General features: G+C 40.6%; 1 protein-coding gene across 3 annotated transcripts in view; it reads right to left on the reverse strand.

Annotated features, from left to right (window-relative positions):
* Window positions 1-12,273, reverse strand: part of GREB1 (growth regulating estrogen receptor binding 1) — a 139,263-nt gene that overhangs the window by 49,456 nt on the left and 77,534 nt on the right. For 2 of the 3 annotated variants that reach the window (XM_075201427.1, XM_075201425.1), the window contains exons 10-17: window positions 10,612-10,797; window positions 8,251-8,601; window positions 6,957-7,085; window positions 5,548-5,655; window positions 4,395-4,592; window positions 3,397-3,577; window positions 2,182-2,377; window positions 21-157 (exon numbers count right to left, since the gene is read on the reverse strand). In XM_075201427.1, coding sequence (XP_075057528.1) covers window positions 21-157; window positions 2,182-2,377; window positions 3,397-3,577; window positions 4,395-4,592; window positions 5,548-5,655; window positions 6,957-7,085; window positions 8,251-8,601; window positions 10,612-10,797 — 1,486 coding nt within the window. The remainder of the gene's footprint in view (window positions 1-20; window positions 158-2,181; window positions 2,378-3,396; window positions 3,578-4,394; window positions 4,593-5,547; window positions 5,656-6,956; window positions 7,086-8,250; window positions 8,602-10,611; window positions 10,798-12,273) is intronic. The other variant, XM_075201426.1, reaches the window with a different exon arrangement.

Genomic DNA, 12,273 nt, shown 5'->3' on the forward strand with positions numbered 1-12,273 from the left:
GTACAAGCAGGTTGTCTGACCTTTTTCCTAATGCCAGGACAATGGCTTCAAACGAGCTGTCATAACGCAGAAGTGGGAGACTGTGCCCCGACAGCGTGGATTCAATGTACTGTGACAGGCCAAAGTACTTCCTGCTTCCCTGGTACGGCTCCATTCCCTGCAGGAATCAAAGCAAACCGCACCGTACATCTGATGAGTGAAGGCATTCACAGCTAGGAAATACCGAGAGTCAAGCACGCAAACTCTGGTTTATCTCTTACTAATACACAAAGTTATAGCTATGTTTTATCAAAACCTTTTCTAGGCAGAAACGTGTGTATTGACTATGTGGCTCTTACAGGACCTTTCACCAGGGAGAAAAATGGTATTTTATTACTTATTATACAGTGTCTTATACACGATGCATTTATGAAAATAAACGCTGTTCCTCTGTCTACTCGTGGATCGGGAGAGAACCTGTAACTCAGCCGATCCTTATGTCTAATTGCCGGACTCTCTGCAGTGCCAGCTTCTCCCGCCAGTACCCAGCAGCCTCAGCGGCATTAGCATGGTACGGAAGAAGCTGGCTCATATTATTCAGTACCATGCTCTCCCTACTGGTGACAGGCTGTCTCTAATATGTAAAGTTTGGACATCACTTCATTACATTGCATATTTGCACTCTAAAATATTAAGGGTTATTTGTATTTATTAGATCTGGTTTGGCTGGAGGACTCGGTGCTCATCTGAGTTCTTCGGCATACAATGGAAACTCAGAAAGGTTAATTAAGGATGTTTTAAATAGTCTAAAAATACACAATAGTCTAAAAATACACTAGAAATCTCCAGATATCATTTGCCGGCCCTACCTGAGGGTCTGGTAAAAGATATTTTATTAACACCCAATATTTAACTGTATCACTTTTCTTTATATATTGCAATCAATATTTTGCCGCTTTGAGGTCTGATGGAAATAGTATTGTGAATAATTTAATGTCAAGTTAATAATAAAAGTGATTTTGCTTGTGAGAAAATATATGTGAATTTTTTGTACGAAGTGCGTTCTCTTTCAACTCTAGTCTTGATAAAAACCTTGTCACATGATCGCAGGTAATATGACTGATTATGTGTTACATTATGGAATGCGGAACAGAAGTGAGACATACACTATATGGATAAAAGTATTTGGCCACACCTGTTAATTATTCAATTGAGGTGTTTCAATCAAACCCGTTGCCAGAGGTGTATAAAATCAAGCACCTAGCCATGCAGTCTCCATTTGCAAACATTTGTGTTACAAAATGGGTTGTTATGAAGACCTCAGTGCACAAAGCAAGGACTACAAAGATATGGTTTGATGAGTTCGGAGTGGAAGAACTTGACTGGCCCTCATAGAGCCCTGACATCAACCCCATCGAACACCTTTGGGATGAACTGGAACGGACATTGCAAGCCAGGCCTTCTCATCCAACATCAGTGCCTGACCTCATAAATGCTCTACAGAATGAATGGGCACAAATTCCCACAGAAACACTCCATCATCTTCCAAGCAGAGTGGAAGCTGTTATCACTGCAAAAGGGGGACCAACTCCATAATAAAGTATATGTATTACAATACAATGTCAACACAGTCCCTGTTGGTGTAATGGTCAAGCGTTTGAATACTTTTGTCTATATAGTGTATCTACAAACTTATCCATGTGTCAACAGATTTGGGATATGTCCTCGTAGGATAAGGAAAGCCTCTAGTGATCAGCATTCCTCAGATCCGATACAGCAGCTCTAATATAAAACCTTAATACTGCTTTGTGAGAGCTCACTTGCTACAGAGAGCACTGACCAGCGTTGAACTGGCTAGACTTAAGTGCCGGGACCCATGGCAACCAATCAGGTTGTAGCTTGAATCCTTACAGTAGTTTAAAAAAACAAATAAAGCAAATGTATGATTGGTGGCTACAGATTACAGGTTCGGTAATCTGTTTCCATAAATTTATAGTGAGGCTGTCAAATCTCAAGATAGGTCCCTCCAAAGACTGAAACATGGTTTTAGCAACACAACATCACAACTACTTATATTGTTCAGCACAAGACACATTTTTTTTTTTACATAGGTTTCAGACTTGTCAGCAAGCGCCCCCCAAAGGCACAGAACAGTACTGCACCGAGTGATACTTCCCAGTTATTGCATCATACAATACCAACCTGACTGTACGATGACGGCCAGTGGATCTCATTGTACGGGCTGATACGGGTGTTCTGGGTCTGCAGAGCGTAGGGGCAGGAGGTCACGTGCAAAACCAAAACATTGGGGGAATCTTTCACCTCCCTGCAGTTCAACAGCCTATCAACCAGCCCGATGGAAGTCTCACTCTGGGGGTATGAACTGTACAGGGAGCTGCTGAGATATAAAACAACAGAGGAGTTTCAATAAGACACACAGACATGATGACTATTGATTGATAGAATCAGTAAACCTGGACCACATACTCACTACAGATGAAGCCAGCATGAGGGATGCTGGGAAACAATAATCAAGCCTAATGTATTTATGTCTCTATGATAGAGAACGTGACTCAAGCCCTTGAAGGCTACTTAGTGATGGCAGCTCAGACAGTGAAGTGGTTACAGGATTAGATGAACCAACAAACCTTTTGATTTCCAATGTCAATGTTTTCAGCACCATAACTACAGAAATCTTATTATATATAGAAATAGAACCAAAATCCATATGTCCACATCGCTTTACAGATATGTGTACCATCGCTGTAATTGTGTATGCCAACAGCTTAAACCGAGGATAAGCAAACTGCGTCTCTACAACCAGCAGCCAACAGGAAGCAAGCATGCTGTGAGCTGTAGTTTCTACCAATGTTGTTTATTTAATCATCTTATACAAAATCTGCAGATGACCCGTGGTTTTTAGTGACATATTATTATTGCATTATCATATTATATATTATATATATTTATTTGTAAACCCAATATTTATAAAAATGACAGAAGCAATAGCCAGGATGCCTCTGGCTGTTCACTGGGGTTCACAGTACCAAAATCCCTAGTTTGACACATTTACATAGTTTCGTTGTGTCAGAAGAATATCAGATTTGCTAAATGTCACTAGATTATATGTCAATAAATGTAGCGGAAACTGACACCCGTGGGCTTAATTCACAACACACATAAAAATTGAATGCAAAATAAAGAACCAATTCTACTAAATACTAAAGGAATACCGGTGCGCGGGAATTTATAACAATAAGATTTGATGGATTAAATGAAAGTTAGACAATGATGGAAAATGTTAGATGGTTGCTATGGGCTACAGGGCATTTACATTTTGTTCAAGAAAAGAACCCAGTCTGTTAATTGGATATTTTACAAGATATTTAGGACATTGGGTTACACATAAAGAATGACCTGGTGAGGTCCCAGTGGGCGTGATCATGAACGAGGACAAATAACGTGTGGGGGTTTTGAACAGCTTTTTGCAGAAACGTCTTAAATTTCCTTGGAGAGTCGGCGTCTAGCTTCATGACGTATTGTTCCACACACTGCTTGGTGAGCTGTTTCCTTTCCAGGCCAAGTTCTAGAAGAACGCCTACATGGACACAAAAGCACAAAAACAATCAGGTGTCATGTTTATCGGGCCTGTTTATCATTCTGCAATGTCGAAGCTGATGTTCTGCTGCCGCTTATCGCAAAGACAGACTAATCAAATACCACTGCGATATCAGCTTCACTCATAAATACAAACAAATAATAAATGTTTAAAAAAAACAACTAAAAATTAGAAAATGTAATAATAAATATTTGAATGCTATTAACAATTGAAAAAAAATGCTTGATTCCAAGATCCTGAGAATGTGCACTGCATGGGGAAGATCTGTATGGAGAGACTTGGCAAATCTCTCCATCCGACGGAGGCTACCTCTTGCAATAGTTAGGCCCGTTTATCTTTTATAAAGAGCAGACCGCTGCAGCACGGTGGCTTAGTGGCTAGCACTTCTGCCTCACATCACTGGAGTCATGAGTTCAATTCCCGACCATGGCCTTATCTGTGAGGAGTTTGTATGTTCTCCCTGTGTTTGCGTGGGTTTCCTCTGGGTGCTCCGGTTTCCTCCCACACTCCAAAAACATACTGGTAGGTTAACTGGTTGCTAACAAATTGACCCTAGTCTGTCTGTCTGTGTGTGTTAGGAAATTTAGACTGTAAGCTCCAATGGGGCAGGGACTGATGTGAGTTCTCTGTACAGCGCTGCGGAATTAGTGGCGCTATATAAATAAATGTTGATGATGATGCCTACAGATCTGGTTGCAGGATTTTGCGTACAGAAAATACTTCTGTTTGTAAAGGGTGCAGCGTAGACATTAGAGCGCTCTTTGCTGACAAACATTCATTAGTAGACAGCTCTCACCTGAACTCCACACATGAGACAGAGTTTGCTGATAAGTGACCTCTGATGGGGGAACGCAGATAAGGAAATCCACTTTCTCAAAGGATCCCAGATCGAGGTTCTGGGTGCTGGAGTCTGCGATAGAGCAAACATGAGAGAGAAGCTTCTGTGCCACGGCCAGCTGCGCGGGGTGAATCTGGTGCCAATCTGCATAGTAACCTGCATGCCAAGGGCAAACGGACCTGTGTGAGCTTCTCATACACTTGTCTTGTGTAACAACTAAGCATAATATCATGATAAAAGGACGGAATCAGTGAGGATAAAGTTACAAAATAGCAAAACTTACTATTATATTTACATTACATTAGCTAATAAAACATTGTTAACTTATACAGAAATGATCAAACTGTTTAAAGACTTCAGAAGGCAACAAAACTCTATTTAATAGTGTGCTAGTGCCACCTAGTGGTGACAAGAAAAGGTGAAGCATTATTTATAAGAGAAAGCAGTGTCTATTCAGTATGTATCATGGTAAAAATGGAGAACAGCAATTTCAATGAGTCATTTACTAGCACAGGGACAAAGTGCTAATATCCTTGGTCTATTTTTACTGTGTTAGGTATATTTTCCCATACGCTTATATTTTAGGTTGTACTTTTCACCATGTCATCTTTATTTAATATGTAAGAGAAAAGTCACTTCATAATAAGCACATTGTATGTAGTCACTGGTGAAATTGCACTAATTCTGGAGGCTGAGCCATTCAGACGTTTAGTGTTGGGCTGCAGGCTTCACTCCTCAGCTCTATAACTTTGAAATTATACATACCATAATCCTTATCACTGAATTTACTCATACATGCCCACTTTTAAGACCTCTCCGCCTGGAGATCCGGGGGAGAAGTCATGTGACATGGGGAAGGAGGAGTGCGTGGTGACATTTCGCGTCACCATAGCCCCGCTTAATGACACGTTTAAGCCCCGCCCCCTCCATTCACTGCTGGGATTTTCGGCAAATTTCAGGAGTTTTGCCTACTCCTCCGGGAATCCGTTAGGACTCCCCAAAATTCGGGAGCCTTCCGGGAACTCCAGGAGAGTAGGCAAGTATGAGTTTACTCCTTAGGGATACCAAATGAAACATACGGTCATATTAGTCCAAGAAGCATTCCACTTACTTGAGCATGTAGCTGCCCTGGTCTTTATATTAGTTTTTTTGGGTGTTGAAGAAATGATGGCGTGATTTTCTTGATAGTACTTGTCTAGCAGTATATCTATGTCTCCATCTATCGAAACAGATCAGATATCTATGAATTCATTAATATTAGTGGATTTCATTGTTACCATCTTAAAGAGCACAGAGTGAAAGTAGTTTATTAGAGGATGGTTAGGCAAACAGTGATGTGGCAAGTAATATTATATAAAAATATACACATTTTTACAATTATTCTGAATACAGTAAGGCTGGGTACACACTACACAACATTTCTCCAGATGCGATATTGTTAACTATTTTACTAAACGACTGAAAGTCCCGATCAGCAGCTGATTCATGTGTACACACTATACACGTTTTACACGATTTACCGTCACATCTGTGCTCCTCATCTGTCATAACCATCGGCTGAGAAGATTGTGACTGTGCACACTCCATAGAGATCTATGGACACTGCCGGTCGTGAGTGTATAAACACTGCAGGATTGGCACGACATCGTTCCATCATTGAATGATATTTTATCCCGGTTTATAAATCAAATAAAACAATACAATGTGCATTGGGAGGATAATCATTCAGCGTTGGAGCGTACACACTAATGCGATATCGGGCCGAACGGTCGTTTATCGTGTGATTCGCCCGATCATCGGTTGAAAAACCTGTACTTTGTACCCAGACTATGTTAAAATGTATGATAATGAAGCAAAATGGGCATTGTTTAAATTAATGCCAAAGATCCATGCCAAACCCAGACCCCGTATTGAAAGTAGCTTTCACAATTTAAAATATAATTCAAATTTGGCAGGGGGATTCAGCTTATCTGTGTGGAGTTTGTATGTTCTCCCTGTGTTTGCGTGGGTTTCCTCCGGGTGCTCCGGTTTCCTCCCACACTCCAAAAACATACTAGTAGGTTAATTGGCTACTATTAAAATTGACCCTAGTCTGTGTGTGTGTGTGTGTGTGTGTGTGTATGTGTGTGTGTGTGTGAGTGTGTGTGTGTTAGGGAATTTAGACTGTAAGCTCCAATGGGGCAGGGACTGATGTGAGTAAGTTCTCTGTACAGCGCTGCGGAATCAGTGGCGCTATATAAATAGATGATGATGATGAGGATTCAATTCAAATTAAAGTGCTGCCACAGCCATGATCATATCGAGCCTTAAATCTCTGCTCATTTTTGCTGATGATAACTGGAATAACTCACACATGGCGCAAGGCTCCAGTACTTTACGGCCAACTGAATTCCCCCTTAGAGTGTTAGGACAAATCTATTGTTATGTTATACATTCTGATCAAGAGTGAAAGAACAAAATGTTGAGATAACAAATAACAGCGCTATGACGCCTCCTCTAGTATTATACATGTAGTATTACCTGGACAGAGAGTGCTGAAGAACACTCGCAAGGACTCGATTCTCCCACTAACCAGCTCATAGTTCACTTCTTTCAGGTAATCCGCCGGAGAGTACATACTTTCAATTAACATCCGGGCTTGGTATTTTCCTATAGAGGTTAATACACAATTGGATATTAGAAGAAGAACCTACTAATCATTTTGGTTGGGTGCGCTTTACCGATGTCTACTACTCTGACATGGAGAAGCCCTACGAAGAAAATCCGAAATTATGAAAAATTGATTAGAAAATAAACAGACTTATCAGCAATCCGATACTGGAGATCTCCGATGGGATCACCATGCTGACAGCAAGTGATTCTGATTGGAGAAGTGTTCGGCACTGCAGGGTGACGTCATAGCGACGTCTGTCAATAGAAATTTAAAGCGGCAATGTCGGGTTAATTGTTTAAACTCTTAACCTTAGGGGTCCCCACATTGCCACTTTAAATTTCTATTGACAGACGTCGCTATGACGTCATCCTGCAGTGCCGAACACTTCTCCAATCGGAATCACTTGCTGTCAGCTTGGTGATCCAATCGGAGATCTCCAGCGTCGGGTTGAAGGTAAGTCTGTTTATTTTCCAATCGATTTTTCATAACTTCAGATTTTCTTTGTAGGGCTTCTCCATGTCAGAGTAGTGGTAATCGTAAAAACGATTACCACACAATCATTTGTAGCATACACTGGGTGTACTGAACTAATAATAAGACACATTTCTAGCTATATCGTATAAAGACACCACCAGTTTTTATTTTAAGTACGCAGAGTCAAACAAAACAGTTGTATGTGCAGTAACGTTGTTTTGTAATTATACTATAATCATAATTTTTCCTGGGTGTCTTTTTATATTTGACCCGTGGTCAAATATAAAAATGTGGAGCCGGTCGACATAGTTTTATTGTGTGTTTGTTTTACTCCACTGAATGGTGTGTTCATGCTTTCTAATAAGATTAAACGGCACTGTGTGTTCCTATGCAGGCTCACTTACACTGTAAATGCCTGTACTTGGGTACTCAGTGGAGTAAAACATCTCTAGACCCACATGAACTGAATGGGAAGGGAAGCCATCAGTCATTAAAACAATGTCTTTAAGCTACAGACTACCTGGAGTACCCCAACGTTTATTAGTGTAAATATGTTCGTTTTTTGGATAAATTACAAAATATGCATATGAGATTTGTTTTTCATGTCCCTATAAATTATCATTTTACTGGTTTTCTAGGAAATAATGCAATCACTGCTTACTATTAGGACAAAGTGATGAAAACTACCTGTTATTACAATGCAGGAGTCTATGCAGTTGTGTCTCGATGTGCAGATTATTACCACGTAGTTGGTCTTCGTCAGCTTTCCTTCCACCAGCAGTTTGAACATCTCTGAGAGTCCCTCCGCTAAGGAATAGCTGCACTCTATGATCTTGACGCTTTCATTGCAAGAACTGGCAGCCAGGCCGGCCAACCAGGGCAGCTGGGAGGCGGTCAGTGCGGTGATGGGGCTCGGTAAGTGGGGGAAGGCCTGTGACATGGTTTGCTGATACTGGCGGATCTCGGCAAGGTGCGTCTCCCTCCAGGAACGCATGAAAATCTGTTCTAGATCTTCTATCAGAGGTACCTGATCTGGACCTAGAGGAACCAAGGAGATATATTTACATTTCTCAATACCTCCTGATGCACTTACAGCACTTCAATTCCAAAAATCATGTGTGTTTTATTACATAAATGTCTGTGGCAAGCTATAAGGAGGATGTTGGTATAAACCATTTTCCTTTGTTTTTTTCAGGCCGCTATTAATGATTATTCTGGACTACCATGGCAACCACAGTCACATGACACATGATGTAATGAGCAGAGAGGCTTTGGAACACCCAACTGAGCTCTGCCTGCACTGTGACATGCACTACCACCCATCACATGACATGCTGAGAGTCTGTAAGCCTGTGTCTTATTGTGTCCGTGTTTACAGCCAGTTTTGGTTTTACCAAACAGATTTTTTGTCAAAATGAGATATTGATTTGTAGATTAGTTAATAAAAATGTTAGATGCATGCTAAAAAAAAGTACTTAACTTGCTAATTGGTCAACACATCATTTTCTATATAGTTACCTGTAAAAGTATGTTTAGAAATATCCCCAGATCGTTTTATTTAAAACATAGCACAATGGGCACAGATATGATAGTACAAAAAACATATTAAATATTGAAAGATTATGTACTTACACATTTTACCACTTAAAGCTGCATGTGTTATTAAAGGACCACTAAACCACAAAATTTAAATTACCATCATCATCATCTATTTATATAGCGCCACTAATTCCACAGCGCTGTACAAAGAACACACTCATATGACTGTTTAAATTCCCTAACATACACACAGACTAGGGTTGATTTGATAGCAGCCAATTAACCATACAGTATGTTTTTGGAGTGTGGTAGGAAAGCGGAGCAAACCCACGCAAACACGGGGAGAACATACAATCTACACACAGATAAGGCCATGGTCGGGAATCAAACTCATGGCCCCAGTGATGTGAGGCAGAAGTGCTAACCACTAAGCCACTGTGCTGCCAAAATTATAGGAAATATAAATGTAAAATTCATATTACAATGCAAACTTGATGCCACTGTAGTCCTGTTAAACAATTAGGCTTAGACTGTATTGAGTAAAGGTGTTATGACACCACTGGTCTTGCCTCTGTGTACGAATCCACCAATCATCATCATCATCATTAATTTATATGGTGCCAGCAAATTCCATAGCACTTTACAATTGGGGATAAACACAGTAATAAACAATACTGGGTAATACAGACAAGAGGGCCCTGCTTGCAAGATTACTATCTATTGGACAATGGGAGTTGGTTACATGAGGTTAAGTCTACATATTGCATTTTGGTCCATTCAGATTGTAAACTTAAAAGTGATTCATATGCTATGTGATCAGTCACACAGCAATGTTGGTCTGGGGTCAGAGGGTTGTTGTCTTGGGTGAATTGTGTAAAGGGTGGTAATAGGTTAAGGGGATGGTTGAGGAATATTATAAGCTTGCCCGAAGAGGTGGGTTTTCAGAAAATACTTGAAAGTTTGTAACCAGAGGAAAGTCTTATTGTGTGAGAGAAGAAATTCCATAGAGTGGATGCAGCCCGAAACCGATAATGGGAGCATGTAATGTGAGTGGAAGGGAGACGCAGATCTTGTACAGAACGGAGGTGTCGAGTTGGGTAATATTTGGAGACAAGTGAGGAGAGGTATGTAGGTGCAGTTTTGTTGATGGCCTTGTATGTTAGTAGAAGTATGATGAAATGTCAGACAATCCACAAGTCTACAAGTCTGTCACTCCTACACTGCTGGCTCAAACAGATAATAATCTTTCTAACAAGACAACCTGCTGTAAATAGGTGAGGGACAAAACACCAGTTATTTCAGACATGTTATTAAAATCAGTAATGCATTATAATCTTCTGATACTATGTTAATTTATAACTTGTACCCTCCTGAGATAACAGCTCTGTACTTTCTGTATATTGTTAAAACATTCAATAAAATATATATTTTTTTTAAAATGAGTAACACATAGACTCCAATATCTATATTAATATCAAGTAATGGATTTGTATCATGGTCTCCACTTACCGAGCTGGACAAGGTAATACACTGTGAGCAGGAGCTGCATTTCCTCTGAGATGGGCTGAATGGTACTGGGTCCATATTGTTCATAGATCTTGGGCATGGATTGTGAGCTCTTGTAGCAGTTGTACAAGAGGGGGCTGACAATAACATCATTCACGTTACCACACAGATAAGGGAAGTTCCCATGACCTGGAAAGTAAATTAAGAAAACGTTTCTAATAGCTGTTATCCACATAGGTATAGGGGGAGGTGACAACTGAGACATTGGGAATTCTATTATTGTTACTTTTTCCAAGTATACTTTTTTTACAATTTTATGCAGGTAAATTCCAACAGGCACTTATAGTGTTAGGTTGTCAGCTGAATTCCACCAGGCAGCATCGCTCCTATACTTTCTACAACCATATTCTTATGGCTGAGTACTGCACCGACAATGGTACCATGTGTGTTCTCTATCACTCTGATTTACAAGCAGCTCCTCTGAGTCAGATACGTCAGATACATACTGAGATACGTCACATGCATACTGAGATACGTCACATGCATACTGAGATACGTCACATGCATACTGAGATACGTCACATGCATACTGAGATACGTCACATGCATACTGAGATACGTCACATGCATACCGAGATACATCACATGCATACTGAGATACGTCACATGCATACTGAGATACGTCACATGCATACTGAGATACGTCACATGCGTACTGAGATACGTCACATGCGTACTGAGATACGTCACATGCATACTGAGATACGTCACATGCATACTGAGATACGTCACATGCGTACTGAGATACGTCACATGCATACTGAGATACGTCACATGCATACTGAGATACGTCACATGCGTACTGAGATACGTCACATGCATACTGAGATACGTCACATGCATACTGAGATACGTCACATGCGTACTGAGATACGTCACATGCATACTGAGATACATCACATGCATACTGAGATACGTCACATGCGTACTGAGATACGTCACATGCATACTGAGATACGTCACATGCATGCTGAGATACGTCACATGCATACTGAGATACATCACATACATACTGAGATACGTCACATACATACTGAGATACGTCACATGCATACCGAGATACGTCACATGCATACTGAGATACGTCACATGCATACTGAGATACGTCACATGCATACTGAGATACGTCACATGCATACTGAGATACATCACATGCGTACTGAGATACAGCACATGCGTACTGAGATACGTCACATGCGTACTGAGATACGTCACATGCGTACTGAGATACGTCACATGCATACTGAGATACGTCACATGCATGCTGAGATACGTCACATGCATACTGAGATACATCACATACATACTGAGATACGTCACATGCATACCGAGATACGTCACATGCATGCTGAGATACGTCACATGCATACTGAGATACATCACATACATACTGAGATACGTCACATGCATGCTGAGATACGTCACATGCATACTGAGATACATCACATACATACTGAGATACGTCACATGCATACTGAGATACGTCACATACGTACTGAGATACGTCACATGCATACTGAGATACGTCACATGCATACTGAGATACGTCACATGCATACTGAGATACGTCACATGCATGCTGAGATACGTCACAAGCATACTGAG

This window comes from Mixophyes fleayi, chromosome 3, assembly GCF_038048845.1.
Source record: "Mixophyes fleayi isolate aMixFle1 chromosome 3, aMixFle1.hap1, whole genome shotgun sequence".
NCBI lineage: Eukaryota > Metazoa > Chordata > Amphibia > Anura > Limnodynastidae > Mixophyes > Mixophyes fleayi.